Here is a 17,884-nt window from a genome sequence, read left to right as displayed (position 1 = left end):
GTTAAAGACGCTGAGTACCTGAAACTTTCCCAGCAGAAGGTTCTCAGCCACGCTGTTGTATTGGCAGCTTCCTCCATTCACACAGTTACAGAGCTGCAGAACAGGGGTGATCAAGGAGCTGGATGTTTGATCACTCACTTGAATTGTCAGATTGACTGGCTGAATACTGGAAGGAGACCACACGAGGATACCATCACCTTCAAGACACACACGCAAAAAGAGAATCGTATTGTGATATATCAATGCACCAAAATGTAGAGCACAATGTTTTATAAGTATTAGAGTTAACAGAGGATAAAGCTCTAGCCATCTATGGTACGGTGTTGCCTCCAGGCAACATAGTCTATTTTAGCTTTTTTTAAATAAAAACTAATACAATTTTATTTGTCAATGCTCTCTAAGGGGAGGGGAACTCAAATACTAACCAATGAAAATGCAAAAGAGTGGTAACATGACCCACAGGGGTCCATTGTGTTCCCTCTTTCAGCACACGTGCACATGTCACATGGGTCCATATTTTCTCCACTGAAAAGGGCATTTTTCACTAATTTCTGTCCAGATAATCAACTACAAAAAATCTTAGTCACGTTCATTGGTTAGTAAAGAAGTATTTTCAAAAACATTACATTATATATCATCAAATGTATCATAGGGAATTACATAAAACTGCATGTTGCCTCGAGGCAACATTGTACCGTAATGGAATCACATAAGCCCATACCAGGCATACTAGGTTTGAATACAAGTATAGTTTAATTGTAAGGAAAATAGTTTGAACTATCTAAATGTATCTGGATTTTTACAATCTGAAAACTCAGCATGGTTCGACAGTCACTATTGGCCACTATAGTGGGTAATCGGGCAAATAGTGGATTCGTGGGATGGGCGTGTGGCTTGTGAGTGGTCAGCGGGGGTTGATGGGACATTTGACCACTAATCGGGCAAATAGTGGATTCGTGGGACGGGGCGTGTGGCTTGTGATTGGTCAGCGGGGGTCGACGGGACATTTGGCCACTATAGTGGGTAATCGAGCAAATAGTGGGTTCGTGGAACGGGGCGTGTGGCTTGGGAGTGGTCAGCCGGGGTCGACGGGACATTTAGCCACTATAGTGGGTAATCGGACAAATAGTGGGTTTGTGGGACGGGGTCGTGGCTTGGGACCGTTCAGTGGGGTCAACGGGACATTTGGCCACTATAGTGGGCAATTGGACAAATAGTGGGTTAGTGGGACGGGGGCGTGTGGTGCCACACAGGATGAAGGTGGCACTGCTTCTGGGATTCTCGGATTTTGGGGTGCTCCCGTCGGGCCCCTGGGGGGGTCAGGGCCCCCTGACATTACATGGGTCATTAGGTCGGCCTGGGAGGTCTTCCACATGTTTGATCTTGCTGTTGTTCAGGCCTGGCCTTCATATTAGGAAAAGGTTATGGTGATTGTTAATGTTTTACCCTGAAACAACACCGATTGTAATGTTTTGATATGATAACTTGATATGATGGTTTGTAGTACTTGCGTTCCACGATGGTACAATGTTGCCTGAGGGCAACAGCTGGATAATAAATGTTACTTTTTATTAAATATGAAATGTGTAATTCATTAAAAACTTGATAAATGTGTTTGTTCAAGTGTTTAGTTAAATAAATTGATGTTTTCAATAAATCTATCATTTTTTTCTTCATGAAAATGTCAAATGTTTCAATTTGTCCATTGTGGTACAATGTTGCCCTGAGGCAACAAACTTTTAATTAATAAATACATTTAAAAATAATGATAATGTTTATTGATATTGTTAAAGTGTCCAATTTTAAGCAGGAAAAACATAACAAATAATTTTTTTCACACTGATATCATAATGCGTACCATAGAGGGCTAGAAAGAGATCTAACAGATGATCTCTCAGACATGTGCATATCACACTGTAAGCAGGCTAAGTTTGTAAATAGAAAGCTTTGCAGTAAGTCTTACTGCTGCCGATGGTGATCCGTGGAGAGCGTGGTAAGGCCAGGGAGAAGGTGATTTGGTCTCTGTTTGGATCCTGGGCTTTGAACTGAACTCTAACTGTACTATTGACCTTACACATGATAACAGTCGGCTCTGTCACAATGGGCGGCAGGTTACCTGTTGAAAACAAGCAGAGGGAGAGGATTATTAAACACAAATGTGAAGAATTTAATAAGAGTTCATCTTGAGATCTCTTTGTAAATCTTGTCAAATCTGAGGACAGTTTTTAACATTGTTAAAGTGACTTGAAGTCCCCCTGTGGTAAAAATCAAACTTTTAATGTTGTTTATGTCTATGTGGTGTTTTAATAAACCATGTTGTGCACATTCATAAGTCAACAAACTACCTTGTAACCAATCACGTCAACGTGTGATCGTCAACGAGCGGATCTCTGTGCTGGTGTGAGTGAGTGGAGGCGGGGCTATTGCATATTCATAGATCCGCGTGTAATACATGTGTCAAGGGTGTCGAGTTACATTCAAGCTATATTAAGGCATGAAGACATTTTTTTCAAGGAAAAAACTTTTAAATATGTAATTTTAGTGTTCAACGATTAATTTTACAGCATTAAATGATTGACTACAGGGGGACTTTAAGCAAAGTCTCAATTTGCTCTCCATTTAATCTCATTAAATTTATTTTCCATTTGTGATTTTTCTCTTTTCAAAGTGATAAGCATAAAATACAGCACCATTCAAAAGTTTCAGGTTAGTAAGATTTTATTTTTAAAGAAATTGATTTTTACTGAGGATGCATTTGATTTATCAATAATGTAAAGGCATTTATAACTTTACAAAAAATGTCAAATAAATGCTGTTCTTTTGAACTACCTATCAATCTACAAAAATATTAAGCAGCACAACTGTTTTCAACATTAATAGTAATATGTTTCTTGAGCAGCAAATTAGAATGACTTCTGAAGGATCATGTGACACTGAAGACTGGAGTAATGATGCTGAAAATTCAGCTTTGCAACACAGGAATAAATTACATTATATCCAAATAGAAAACAGTTATCTTAAATTGTAATAATAGGCTATTTCACACTATTACGTTTTTTACTGTATTTGTGATCAAAATAAATGCAGCTTTGATGAGCATAAGAGACTTCTTAAAAAAAAAAAAACATTAAAAAGGCTTACCAACCCCAAACTTTTGAACAGAAGTGTATGTTCTTTACTCTAGGCAAGTTTTTAGTTTGGTTAAGATATTTTTGTGTGTTAGGTCAGTTAATGTGGATGAGCATCTAACCGTAGATTTGCGTTCGGTTCTGAAGTTGCTGCTGGTCTTTCAGAACATCCAGGCCGAGTTTTGTGTTTTCTGTGGCTAGGATGTCATGCACACACTGCATGCTGCCCTGGCAGGTCTGACTGTGTTTAGCCAGCACATCTGGGCTCACTGAGGACATCAGTTGCTCTGTCGTGATGGGACTGAATGGAGCACTAGGAGGCTCTGAGAATAGAAGACTTTCTGGAGCAGGAACAGCCCCTGTGGAAAAAAAGTCAAGAAATCTTAAATGAATACAGTACTCCTTTTCTTATCAGCCATTGACTTTAGACCAGGTTTTTGTTGGTCAATAGCGCAGTCTATTTCAGTCGCCTCAAAATAGCAACGCGCCTGAACACACCTCGTTTTCAGACCATGGGTGCACAGATGGACGCAAATGCCTTTGCTATTTAAACAACGTGGTGCAGGACATGAAAATGATACCTGCGTCGGGCTGGAACTAGCAAAAAACACTTGCACGTGTATTATAGGGCCCCTAGTTTCCAATTCCTCAAACACTCTTAAAAGTAAAGTTTCCTAATTGGCATCTGGTTTCATGAAGAACCCCCCTTTTGGAACCTGTATTTTTAAAAGTGCCTGTATTGATAAAATGCCCCTGATCGCAAAGACATTTGCCAGGGATTTGAAATTCATATAACACCCTTTGTGAAACTGTCCAGCAGCAAGTTCTGTAAGTTCCTGTTTATTCAGTAGAAACTCATTTCATTCTAACAGGAATCGGAATTATTCAAATTATGATTTTAACAAGACAGTGGTACACCCTAGTTAAAAAGGATGAATGAGTAAATATTGTGCCATAATTAAACAAACAAATCCAGCATTTTGCAAAGAAATTCAATCTACTTTGCAAAGGAAAACTCGACTCGCAAACAAACTCGATCTGCTTTGTAAAGGAAAAACCGACTTGCATACAAACAGAAATCAATTTGCAAGTACAAAGGTCAATTTGAGCGAAAAAGCAGAGGAGTAACAAATATGTATTGTGTTTTACAAATATAAATAAATGAGCCTATAATATTTCACAAATAAATACAAACCATCCAACAAATTGCATGTAACCTTTGAACAAATACCAAATCTAGTGCATACAAATGCATATCTGTCTGTTATGATTGTGAGACACTTGGCTTTTAATGAGATGTCTTGTCTCGGCTCGATTTTCTCACAAATGTGTCCAGGCAGATTTTCTCACAAATGCAGTTGAGCAACTTCCTCTTCTAAAACAGTAGATGACGCTAAACTAGGGGATTAATTTAGCGCTAGTCTCCCGGAAGAAGCACTGATTTGAAACGCGTGCTTGCCTTTGCCTACAGCTGAGGAAAATGAGCGGTGAACAGGTGAGTTTCTCGTTTTCCTTTGCAAAGCAGATCGAGTTTGTTTGCGATTCGAGTTTTCCTTTGCAAAGCAGATCGAGTTTGTTTGCGATTCGAGTTTTCCTTTGCAAAGTAGATCAAGTTTGTTTGCGATTTGAGTTTTCCTTTGCAAAGCAGATCGAGTTTGTTTGCAAAATGCTGGATTTTTTTGTTTAATTATGGCACAATATTAACTCCATATGAATGCCAGTTCAGTACTGGTAAATACATATTAGTTGTTAATTTTTTATCGAGTTGCAGTTTCTACAATATTTCATATTTTCTCACAAATACTGAATCCAGGTGAAGAGTACACGCACATGACTGTCCGAAGGGAAGCAGACTCTGTTCAGAGGGGATGTTGTTATTTAGAGAAGGCACCAGACGGCCATTGGAAAGCAGGAAGTCATCTGTCCTGTTGGAGCTCCAGTGGCCCAGCAAACCCAGTGTACGGTTGTAGAACCTCTGAGGAACCTCCACCAGAGCGGTCAGCCTCCCAGCATCGCCTCTCCACACCACCACGTACAGGCCCTCGGCATACACCACTGCGCAGCGACTCGTAGAAGTACAGCGCACTGCAAAGCCTTGCTCCTCTACATGTATCACTCCTGTCAGAACAGCAGAGGGCGATAGGTTAAAACTAAAACAAGGACTGCATCTGAAATCACATACTTCCTTAGAATATAGTTGGTGAAAAACAGTATGTGAAAAGAATGTCCAAACATTCACAGTATTCATAAAACAGTAGGCGATATATGACCTGCTACTTCGGGCAAGATTCTGAAGTGTGAATAATGGACACTTTACTATACCATGAGGCCACTGGAGAGGATTTGCGAACGGCAGTGAGGTAATGCATCTGACATTGGTAGTGCGCATGACGATGACACCATTGTGAATGTAGTACGTCTGGATTACATTCAAATGACATGCATTAATGCTATATAACATACTTTTTTAATGGTCACAAAGTAATTACTTATTCAAAAGAAGTATACTTAGAGAGCATGCGAGTTTGGACGTAGTCAAGATGTTGAGACACCTTTCCATTTAGTCTTATTATCTGTTATCAGGTTTTATACACAACCAGTCACACTCACACACTTGTGTGGACACAATTGACAGAGTTTATTTTTCTCTGAACTTGAATCTAAATTGTGTGTTTACTGTAAGAATTTGTAAAACTAAGACTTTAATGGATAAGTTGTACCTGAGAGTGAAGAAAAATAATTGAGGAAAGAGCTTGGAAGGATGGAAACAAATTTTTTTTAAAGCATCCCATGATGCATATAGTATGTCTATTTGTGTTATTTTATAGGCATGATGTCTTATTCTAAAATATGAAAAACAGCCGTAATGAAGGAGATTTTTCAACTTTTTGACTAGTATTGTAAATAGAAGGACAGCGGTGTTATTTCTTCGCCTGAACATTTGAAAACGTCTCCGGTTACTTTCGTAACCTCGGTTCCCTGAGAGGCAAGGAACGAGACATTACGGATGTCATATATGTGAACTCCTCTCATCCTTCACTTTCGCTGAAATCTTATAGGCTAACGCCAGCAGAGCTGGCCAATTGACGCAAATATGCAAATACTGAAACCTCGTAGCAGTAATAAGCAAGTGCAGCGTCAATTACCTTCAGAATCGAACAAGAACGCTAAATCAATAGCGAACACGGCGGCAAGCCTAATGTCTCGTTCCTTGCCTTTCAGGGAACCGAGGTTACGAAAGTAACCGGAGACGTTCCCTATCAAGGCTACGGAACTTCGACATTACGGATGTCGTATATGGGAACTGTATAGAATCCCGCCGTGGCAGCAAAACAACCACCGACAACAGACCCAATACCAAGACCGCCCACTCCAGTATGCGAGCATCCGATAGGCCGAGATTGACCAATAGCGAACCTCTAACAGGCCCAAAGGGACCAATCACAAGCTCACAAAACACTGCCAGAATTTGCATATCCCGAGCAATACATTTACTTCGTTACATTTACTTGAGTATTTTTTTGGAATTTTTTTACTTTTAAGAGTAGATTTAATTGTGGGTACTTTTACTTTAACTCGAGTACATTTCTAATGAAAAAACTGTACTTTTACTTCGTTACGTTGGGCGACGTTCCTCTCGTTACTTTATTTTAATGCAATATGTTGTTAAAAGCGTAGTTTATTCTAAGCGCGCTCTCTCTCTTTTTTCTGGGCATGAGCGATGCTCAATTCACAAATGAATCACTCTTTTGAGTCGATTCTGTTCAAAGACTTCATCAAACAAGTTGGGCAGATGTCTAAATCGGTTCGCGAATCAGTTTGAATGATCTGTTCAGTTCCTCGCGCACTGAATCGTCTCGGAGTCGTAACAGGAAGATTTAAGAACTTCAAGAGCGTTGTATGAAGTGGCGGTCCACAGTCTACAGTACAGTCTAGAAAGTAAATCTGCAAATGCATCATATTTTTTTGCCAGCGATGAAGATCTTTATTAGTTGAACATCTTCGTATGTTACTTCGTAAGCTGTCTGTGAATGAATTATTCCACACGACGATACATTCTATTTCATTTCATTCAGGTAATACATTTTACAACCAAACACATTATTACGCCATATAGCACTACTACAAAGTATGGCATTACCCTTTTTTGGACATATACATTACTTTATACATTAAATAAGCTATCATCGTCCAGTTTATGAATGTGTGCACACACACAATGTGTGTGTATTGCGCAGTGGCGTGCGAACTCGACTTGAAAACGAATGCCTTTGCCTGCCTAATTAGACTCAGTTAACCAGTTTAAAGATGCTTTCATAAATATAGCCTACATTTATACATTTTGGAGAACAGACAGAAGAAGATCCGTGCATTTGATCGTTGTTTGTGTTGGGCATGACATGACTGCGAGCACATGCGCAGAGTTTTAACACTTTCTAATCTGTGTCAATGGTTCCCATCCCTTTATGAATGCATAACTCCATAGAGTCACTTTATTCCGACATTGTCTAATAATCCAAATGTAGTTGTATAAATTACTATACTATTATACAAACCAAAGGACAGGCAATGGTTTTCGGGCTACAGATATACAGATATACAGAAATAATGTTTTGTCTCTTCTGTTTTTGTTGCAAAGATAGCTTATCTAATTATGATGATAATAGTCATTTAAATTACAAAAATATATAAATAATATCATGATAGGCTATATATATATATATATATATATATATATATACTGTAGGCCTATGTGATCCAAAGTAACTAGTAACTAACTACTTGAGTAGTTTTTTCATTGGATACTTTTTTACTCTTACTCAAGTAACTTTTGAGATTATTACTTTTAATTTTACTTTGAGTAAATATTTCTATAAGTACTTGTACTTTTACTTGAGTACAGTTTTTGGATACTCTACCCACCTCTGGTCCTTACATGCGCTTCGTGAGGCACACGCGCACACTAGCACACACACGCAAGGTCTCTAGCTCGCTCCCTCTCTTTGGCATGCGCGCGCTACGCATGCGCGCTCTTGCTCGCACTAGATTCCGGGAGATTTTAACTAATTTGGGATGTCTGCTGACTGCGTGTGTGGCGGGTGTTGGGCCGGCCCGCCGGCCGTCCTGGAGTACCGGCCGTTCTGTGATTCTCCAGATCACACAGATGGCCAGTCCGCCCCTGTTAAGGGGGCATTCCTGGCCCAGGCAATCATAAGCCAAAACAATAGCGTCCACAATCCAGTGAGCAAGCCCCCCGTCCCTTGTTGCACCCACCAAAGCACACAAACAGCTGGTCCGATTGTCGAAAAGCGGCCGGGCGAGAAATGTATTCTCTGAGCGCTCTGACTGGGCAAATAGCACTCTGAGCAACCGAATCCTGAGAGGTTGATGGCTCAGTGGACAGGGCAGGGAGAGAAACAATCTGCGCTCTGAACGGGGTATTAAGCGACTTAGGAACGTATCCCGGCCTCGGTCTGAGAATTAAATTACAGTTTCCCGGTCCAAAGCGAATACAATCTTCACTTACAGAGAAAGCCTGTAAATCCCCAACCCGCTTCGCTGAAGCGAGAGCGAGAAGCAGTGCCGTTTTAACCGATAGCTCCTTAATGGCAATCGAAGCTAAGGGCTCGAAAGGCGGTCGCGACAAAGCCTCCTAGACCAACGTTAAATCCCACGGCGGCACCGAAGGCGGCCGTGCAGGGCATAATCTCCTAGCTCCGTTGAGGAACCGTGTCACCGACGTATGTCTACCGAAACGCGGCAATAGCGGCCACATATACCTTCAGAGTGGATGGTAGGCTCCCTTCATCCATCCTGTACTGAAGGAAGCGCAGAATATCCGACACAGAGCAGTTCGCTGGGTCTATACCGACATCCTGACACCATTTCGAGAACACACCCCACTTCAGAGCATACAGGCGCCTGGTGGACGGGGCTCGCGCCTCCGCAATGGTGTTCAAAACTCGCGAGTTCAGCGCGTCCCGCACGCTCAGCGACCCTGCAGCGGCCACACATGGTGGCTCCACAGCCCGGGGTTGGGATGCCAAACCTCTGAAACTCTTTAAGAGGGACGAGCCTGGCAGGTCTGAAGAGGCCGAGAGAAGAACTCAGAGCCTCCGCTCGCTCAGGGGAGAGGCGCGCTCTCATTCTCACTGAATCCAAACACACTCCCAGGAATGTTGTAGTCTGGCACACTTTTCTGGACGTTCACCCTCAAACCGAGCATCTCCAAGTGCCGAAGGAGGGCTTCCACATGGCTGACCAGCGTCTCTCTCGACTGCGCGAGAACCAGCCAGTCGTCCAGATAGTTCAAGACGCGCATCCATCTCGATCTGAGGGGTGAAGGTGCCGCGTCCACGCATTTCGAAAATGTTCGGGGGGCTAGGGCTAGTCCAAACGGAAGCACCGTATATTGGTACACCGAATTCTCGAACGCAAACCTCAGGAATCGCCTGTGACGCTTTACTATCTGGATATGAAAGTAAGCGTCCTTTAAATCCACCGAAGCGAACCAATCCCCGGGGCGAATTTGCGCCAGGATTTGCTTCAGAGTAGTCATCCTGAAGGCGCGCTTGTGAAGCGCTCTGTTGACGGGTCTCAGATCCAGAATGGGGCGGAGACCCCCTCCCTTCTACGGTACAACGAAGTAGCGGCTGTAGAATCCGTTCTCCCGCTCCCTCGGGGGAACCGGTTCTATAGCCTTCTTTTCGAGCAGGCTGCACACTTCTTGCCTTAGCACATGAGCGTTTTGGGGCAAAGTTAATGACTGAATTACGCCGCGGAAGCGGGGTGGTCTGCGTTTGAACTGAAGTGTGAACCCGCGCCGAATTATATTCAACACCCACGGTGAAATGCCCGGAATAGCTTCCCACGCTGCCTGGAAACGACTGAGCGTGGGGGGATCTAAACCTGCGGTCATCGCCGCTGCGGTCATCGCCGCTTTGCGAGGGCTGAGAATATTTATTGACCGTGACTCTGCGCTGCTCGACGGCAGGGCGGGTAACACAGTGTGTGGCGCAAGAGGAGAAAAAAGCTCTATTTGTGAAGTAGTAATCTGCTTTATTTTTGAACAAGAAACAACATTGACAACATTCACAACACAACTGCACGCGTCGCTCGCAGAACGCTGAGGGACCAAGTGCATTAGAGCGCGCCTCTTGGACGCGGGGCCGACCTGGCGCTCTCTTCTCCTCTTGCCCGAGCGGTCAGGACGACTGCTTGGGCCTCACAGGGGACGCGGTGGGCTTTCTGCGCGGGCTCCTCTGCGTCCTCACTGGCCGCTACGGCCTCTACGGGCATCCGGTCCCGGGCGGGGCGCTGTGTGTCTTCTGACCACGGCCTGAGGTTGGCGTCCCGAGGCGGAAGACAAACGGGAGCGAGGCTGCGGCTGCGGCTGCGGCGGCGGCGGCGCCCTCCGAGGAATCACGTGGCTCATAGCTTTCGCTTTCGCTTTCTTCTGCGTCTCGGAGTAATGCTCGATGATTCGGAGATGACTTTCTGTTCGGAGATGACTTTCTCCATCTCCGAACAGGCCTGCAGGGGAGATCGGTGCGTTCAGCAGCGTCTTCCTATCGGCCTCCTGCACGACCGACAGGGTGAGCCACAGGTGTCTGTGGAGGACCACCAAGAACCCCATCGAACGGCCAATCACCTGGGCCGAACGCTTCGTGGCCAGGAGCGCGAGGTCCGTGGCCGAACGGAGATCTCGGATGGCGTCAGGGTCGATAGAGGCGGCGTCATCCAGAGACTTGAGCTGCCTGAGGCGGAAGACAAACGGGAGCGAGGCAGCAGCTGCGGCGGCGGCGGCAGCGCCCTCCGAGGAATCACGTGGCTCATAGCTTTCGCTTTCTTCTGCGTCTCGGAGTAATGCTCGGTGACTTTCTCCACGGCATCTCCAAACAGGCCTGCAGGGGAGATCGGTGCAATCAGCAGCGTCTTCCTATCGGCCTCCTGCACGTCCGACAGGGTGAGCCACAGGTGTCTGTGGAGGACCACCAAGAACCCCATCGAACGGCCAATCACCTGGGCCGAACGCTTCGTGGCCAGGAGCGCGAGGTCCGTGGCCGAATGGAGATCTCGGATTGCGTCAGCGTCGATAGAGGTGGCGTCATCCAGAGACCTGAGTTGCTTAGCCTGCAGCACTTGAAGAACGGCCATGGCGTGCAACGCAGAAACCGCCTCCCCCGCGGCACAGTAGGCCTTGTTAGCCTGGTGGGCCGTAAATCTGCAGGCTCGGGACGGCAGGCTGCGGTCCGAGCCCAGGGCGGGAGCCGACGGGCAGAGGTGCGCGGCGACGGTCTCCTCGACGGGGGGGATACGGAGGTAGCCGTGGTCCCCCGCCTCGTCCACAGGGGGAAAAATGGCCTGGGTGGAAGTGAGAGTGCGCGCCGATTGCGGGGCCACCCACTACTTCACCACGTGCTCATGCACGTCAGAAAAAAACGGTGTTCTTCTTTTCGAAGCGGCCTGACGGCGGCTCGATTGGAGGAACCACGTATCCAGCTTGCTCTTTGAAGGTTCGTCGGGAGCCTTCCACGAGAGAACCAGTTCCTCGACGGCCTTAGAGAGGATACGGAAGAGCTCGTCCTGCAGGTCCGCCGGGATCTCTTGCTCCGCGGCCGCCCGCAGCGCGGCCTGCTCCGCACCCAAGTCGTTCTAGGAGGCAGACAGGGACATGGAGTCGTCTTCCTCACACGCCCCGAAGGAAACGAAGTCAGAGACCTCGTGAGGGGGCTGAAAGGTGGGGTCGGGGAAGCTCACTGGGGGACGAACCTCGACTACGCGGTTGGGGGGGGGGCTACCAGCGGCTCAGTGGTGGCGGTAGACCCGAACCCCGCTGCTGCCCGAGCCTCTTCCCTCCTGGCTTTGAGAGCTCGAAGAGACATGTCCGCGCAGAGGTCGCAGGACCCTCCGTCCCTGAGGGCTGACTCAGCATGGGCCAGCCCCATACACGCGACGCAGAACAGGTGCGCGTCGGGGGGCACGATGGGGCCCGAGCACAGGTTGCAGGTAGTTGCCATCGGATGCAGGAGACAGTGCAAGTATCTCGGCTCAACTTCAACGACGGCGAAATAATCCTAAAGTTGTTAGTGGAGTATCAGCTTTCTAGCACACGATTTGAGCGTGAAGAGAGAGATTCTGAAGCTAATTGACGCTGCACTTGCTTATTACTGCTACGAGGTTTCAGTATTTGCATTTTTTGCGTCAATTGGCCAGCTCTGCTGGCGTTAGCCTATAAGATTTCAGCGAAAGTGAAGGATGAGAGGAGTTCACATATACGACATCCGTAATGTCGAAGTTCCGTAGCCTTGATAGGGAACCTTTAAATTTGTTCTTACCAACAGACACAGGAATGACCACATCATTGACCAAGACCTTAAGACCATTTCCCGATTCAGCACATCGCCACTCCACCTTTCAATAAATCAATTTACAATCTCTAAATTGTGGCACATTAATTTTATGCATGTATTTCACATCTATATTTTAAGGTCAAACTCACCTTTCCAGCACCCTGAAAGAAGGCGGCTAATCGTACCAGAGCAGGCACAAGTTTGGGCTGCCCGTTGACCACTAGAGCAGCTGTTTGTCCCTGCAGGGTGAAGATGTTTGATCCCGTGCTGGTGGAGAGGCGAACTATGACGTACTCACCCAAGGCTTTGAAGGTATACTCACTTCCGTCAAAGGTGATAAAGTGAAGACTTCCGTATACCATGCCTGGATGAAAGCAGAGAGTGGAACAGACAAGCAACTTCCTCGTCAGCTTCAAATTAATTATTTTTTATATTAAATAAATCAATCAGTAGTTATTGGGATTGTAAAAATTAACAAATGGGACAAAGAAAATTCAATGCATCGATTATGGAATTTATGATCATTAATGCTGCATAATATGTAGGTAGAGTATTGGTTAAGCATTTGCCCTTTTACATTTAGATTAACTTTGCTGTAATCTAACAAAAAGTTAACATTATAAGTTTGATAACACTTTTAAATGTAATCTTTTACAAATCTCAAAATGAATATCCATTTTTCATACTGTATAATGTTGCGATGCCTAAATTAATTTGTCGAATTTAAAATAATTGATTTTAGCTTTTTCTTAGGGTTTGATTTTTTTTGTTTTCCAGAGTACACCTCCTGAACTACTTTCAGTTGTTAAAGTCTGTCAAACTCAGATCTAGTTTCAGTGTTGTGCCTCTACAATTTGAAAATAATTTTAAATTGCCCTATAATAATCCAAACCGATGTTACCAAATTGAGATTACATATCAGATTTCCTGATGCTTTAGTTTACATAATTTTGTAAGGATCCCTAATCAAATTAAATACACCACTGGTAGTCATGCATAAGGGAGCTAGCGAGGCCTAAAGCCCTTACCAATGCCTGGTGTTCCCCTGTTCCCAGGTATACTGCTGTCAAAGCTGTTCCAGCTATACCCTTGGCACCGATCTAGTGGTCTCTTTGCCAAGTAAACATTACACAGAGGGGATTGAACACAGCACCACTGGAAGGGTAATAGATCCTTGTCTAGAAACAAAGACAGCATGAAACAAATCAAATCAATAGAAAGATATCAGGTAAGACCCTAATTTGACATGTTCAACTTAAAATGCCTTTGCAAACTTCATAAAAGAAAAATATATCTGGAATGTCTTACCTATATGTTGTTGTGTCTTGTCCTCAGTAAAGAACCGTTCACTGTATCCAGCCAGCAGGGGGCCCTCTGGATCATACACACATCTCTTTCCTGCCTTTTGTTTGTTAAAGAGGATGGACTGAAAGACACGGCTCCTGCTGCCACCCCACCTAAGAGCTCTCAGATCCCTCACATGTGTCATCTGTTCTGATGGTAGAGTGTCAGGGCCAAAGGCCAAATCCTCCTGTGCCTGAACACGGGTGCAGGGACATGATGCCAGTCCTAATGCCCATTCTTTAGGATCTGGCTCATTGAAGGCCCATATCTGGCATTGCCTCTGAGGATCTGAACTGATTTCATTAGATCCTGTCAGGTCATACACCAGCTGCCCCAGTTTGCCTGTGTTACCAATGACAGTCTGGGGACGATAGCGCCCTTCTAGGCCGAACAGGTTGTTCGGTTGCTTTGGAATCTCATTATGGAAGTTATTCTTGCCATCAGTATAGCCAATAAGAGCGTTATGATCGGTCCTCTGTCCTGGACCCCAGTTCATATCACTGTAACGGAGCAGAGCAAATGAACGTAGTCCATCTGTGGTCAGAATGCTCTGGAAGGTGTTGGTCTGCGAATGACATTAGGATGATTATTACTAAGAAGAGCTTTTAAGAGCCGTTTACATACGTAGTGTAAATGCTCATGTGGTCGAATGTGTTCGAACAGCCGCAAAAGTCTGCCTACTCTCCCCCTACTGACTTAATGTATACATAATGGTGAGTAGCGTGCAAGCCAGATGGGATTTAGACTTTGTCGGATGAAGACCCAAATTTGAAATACGTACCAAGCATAATGTTCTCTCGCCATACCAGATTTCTAACAAGCACTCACCACATTCGGTTTGGTCTTGCAGCTGTCAGAACAGAAATGAAAGCTGCTACTCTCTGTATATTTTTCCATAGTCTCCGGAAACGTTCATGTGTAAATTGCGCAAGCTTATTTTGTCCATTAGATTGAAAGATCTAAAAAAACGCCCATACATTTACCTGCCCATAGACCCTCACTCAAAAAAATCTGGACAAAAGTGGTGAAAGTGGACAAAAGAAACAGATTAAAGCACCAGGTGTAAACGGATAAGTGTCTGCCTCTTACTTGTGATCTGATCGACCAAAACGCATCTTAATACCAGGTGTAAACAGAGCCATAGTCATTGCAAAAACTCTTGATTTGGCTAACAATACAAACTAGGGCAGAGAGTGGGGGTTAGGGTGGAGACAGCAACACTACACCAAGCCCATCTTTTTAATGAAGTTCCTAAACGTAAGTTAGGGAGGAGCGAGCCCATCCAATCTTTCAATCAACAAACAGAGTATATAAGCAGCCGCTTACCTCTCCCTAGTATCAGCTGTTCCAGTATGCATTACTGCCGCAAGGAATAATGTCCGACATCACGGAAATCCAGCTCTTTCCTTCAGACGACGAACTGTCAAGCCTTCCTGGGACACAGCCAGTCACACCCCGCGTGAGATCGAATCTTACGGATCATCTTCATGAGCGTTCTGATCGAGAAATCCAGCGCTCATATAAACCACGTTCCAAAAGGCAACGCTCTCCTCTATCTTCAAGATCGCCAGTTTTAACTGAGCCTCGTCCATCTTCTCTCCATTCTTCCGCTGCTAATACACCGATTCCACCCATTTAAAAATGTTCAGTCAACAGCCTACGTCAAGTCCTCTCCAGCTCCGGAATCCATTTCTCCTGCAGATCAGCAAAAGCTCAACTCTACGATCTTTACATCAGTTCTTACAGTTCCAGCATTCCATCAAACACTTCAGCATCTTATAAAAGCAAGACTCGCACCTCTTCTACCTCCGTTTCTCTCCCGGTTCGGCGTTCTGAACCCACACAATCCCAACGCGCCGATCCAAAGCCCGCCGGCGCCGCCGCGCAATAGCATCCAGCTGCAGCTCACACTTCCTTGTCCGCCGGTATTTCCACCCGGCCAGCAACAGCGGCCGCAAAAAACAGTTCCGCTTCTTCTCCAGCTCTCACAAACTTCATGCAGTCAGCCCCACTCCCCAGGCAAGAACCAAACTCACAAACACATTCCTCCGACTTCCCTCTGCTTCTCCAGTTCTCTCTAAACTTCTTTATAATAACCCTTGTGCCAGGTCACCCTCGCACACCGTTACATTTTCTCTCACCCTCAAACCAACCTACTCAAAGAGCGGATCCTAGCGCGAGGTTGCCTTCGCTAGCCATCTTCCCTCTTTCCTTCCATTCCAATTCGCCTCACCCCTTTTTCCCCTTCTATCTTCCAATTGTCTCCTAATATTCTTTCCAGTTCACATCAGAGCGTGAGGTTGCCTCAGCAAAGGATTTCTACACTTTTCCACACAAAACCTCCCCTTCCTCTCACTTAGGCCATGCCAGCCATCTTGGACACCAGCAGTGTTCTTCTTCTTCGTCTTTTACTGGCGACTTGCAACCAATTGGAGCATTATTGCCACCTACTGTATCTTATTTACTTTTGCTTAAATCCTTAGGTTTAGTCCAGTTTGTTGTAGATAAGATGATATGATTTTAAGCACCATCTTTCTGGATTTATTTGAGAAGATATTTGTAATGTTCATTTGTTTGATTCCTTCATGTTCCAGTCCATTCCTTAAATCCATTCTTTGATTTGAGTATTTAATACACTCAAACAGCACATGTTCCACAGTTTCCACCAGCAGTGTTGGGGAGTAACGGAATATATGTACTGGCGTTACGTATTCAGAATACAAATTATGTGTAGGCCCATCTATATTCCGTTACAGTTACAATTTAAATAGTTGGTATTTAGAATACAGTTACATTGTTGAAATCATTGGATTACATTACGATACTTCTGTTTCACGAGTTTAGTGACTCTCTAAATACATTAAGGCAACTCAGCATTTCCCAGAAGCCCCAATGTGAAAACGAAAAATGTGCGGTTTGCGTGATCAGTCACAATGAGTCGGAAGAGGAGCAGCGGGAGCTAGAATAGAGATGTAGCCGGAACTACAACAGAGACGGGGCAAGAATGCGTTTCGATCTCGGAAATTCAAACAGCATTTCACTTTAAAGAAAGAGAAGGGAGAACGAAATATAGCCTAACTGTGCAGTGCAACCTCTGCTTGCCAGCAACCAACCTCCTTTCAGCGTCCAAAGCAAGGGGGTAATCCATCAGCCGGAAGTTGAAGCTGCCTCCGGGGGCCGCCATTGTAGCTGGCTATCACCTGCTGTAAGCATCCCATTGACTCCCATTCATTTTGGCGTCACTTTGACAGCGAATAACTTTACATCTGAGGCGTCCAAAGACTCCATTTGTCCATTATTTATTTCTAAAGAAACACGACAATGTATAAAAGACTCCATTACTTTGTATCTTACACGTTATGGCCCCGTAGAAGCCATTCTTGTAAAAATAGGCTAACGATTGCGTCATAACCACGGGACGCTCTGTCGTACAGTAGAGAAATTACCGTGTAGACAGAAGGAGAAGCTCGTAGGCAATCGTTTACTGTCTATGAGGCAATCGGGTGGACATGGAGGCATAAAGTCAAGGGAGAAGCCCATAGATAGAGAGTTCATAAAAGCAACGGGACAAAATATTTCAACAACAGATTTGTTTCAGATTTCAATTCAGATTTGTCCCGGCACAGCTACTAGAAGGTCAGATTTGTCCCGGCACAGCTACTAGAAGGTCAGCTCGTCGTCAAGCTCAGTTTGAGCCTGCGCCGTGCGCTTGGCTATCAGGAAGTGAGTGCCCATGTTGGGCTTCAACTCTCTCCGTTGAAATCAACGGGGTCGCTGTGTCCATTTCTTTTACTGTCTATGGTCCAAAGACTCCACCTCCAACCTGAAGAAGCATCTTAAAGTACAATCCGCTTGCCAGCCCATTCACTCTCAACAGCAGTCCATCTTCCAGCTCCTAACAATGCAATCGCCATGGAACCACTACCAGTCCCAGCCCATCTCCGTTCCCTAATTCTATCAGGTGCAACTATCGATCTTCCTTCTCTACTGACTTTCGTCCCTCTCAATGAATCCCACCGCTCGTTTGACTTAAATCGTTGATCTTACAAATTCTGTACA

General features: G+C 45.0%; 1 protein-coding gene across 2 annotated transcripts in view; it reads right to left on the bottom strand.

Annotated features, from left to right (window-relative positions):
- si:ch73-105b23.6 (fibrillin-2) overlaps nucleotides 1–17,884 on the bottom strand; it is a 37,586-nt gene that overhangs the window by 8,145 nt on the left and 11,557 nt on the right. For both annotated transcript variants that reach the window (XM_056272462.1, XM_056272463.1), the window contains 8 exons: nucleotides 13,790–14,390; nucleotides 13,510–13,659; nucleotides 12,631–12,845; nucleotides 12,467–12,542; nucleotides 4,959–5,246; nucleotides 3,251–3,487; nucleotides 1,964–2,116; nucleotides 19–197 (listed from right to left, as the gene is read on the bottom strand). In XM_056272462.1, the coding sequence (XP_056128437.1) occupies nucleotides 19–197; nucleotides 1,964–2,116; nucleotides 3,251–3,487; nucleotides 4,959–5,246; nucleotides 12,467–12,542; nucleotides 12,631–12,845; nucleotides 13,510–13,659; nucleotides 13,790–14,390 (1,899 nt within the window). The remainder of the gene's footprint in view (nucleotides 1–18; nucleotides 198–1,963; nucleotides 2,117–3,250; nucleotides 3,488–4,958; nucleotides 5,247–12,466; nucleotides 12,543–12,630; nucleotides 12,846–13,509; nucleotides 13,660–13,789; nucleotides 14,391–17,884) is intronic.

The sequence above is a fragment of the Rhinichthys klamathensis genome, unplaced genomic scaffold (genome assembly GCF_029890125.1).
Source record: "Rhinichthys klamathensis goyatoka isolate OS25496 unplaced genomic scaffold, OSU_Roscu_1.1 h1tg000338l_1, whole genome shotgun sequence".
NCBI classification, from domain to species: Eukaryota; Metazoa; Chordata; class Actinopteri; order Cypriniformes; family Leuciscidae; genus Rhinichthys; species Rhinichthys klamathensis.
Note: the sequence above shows the minus strand (reverse complement) of the source record. Positions and strands in the feature narration are given on the sequence as shown.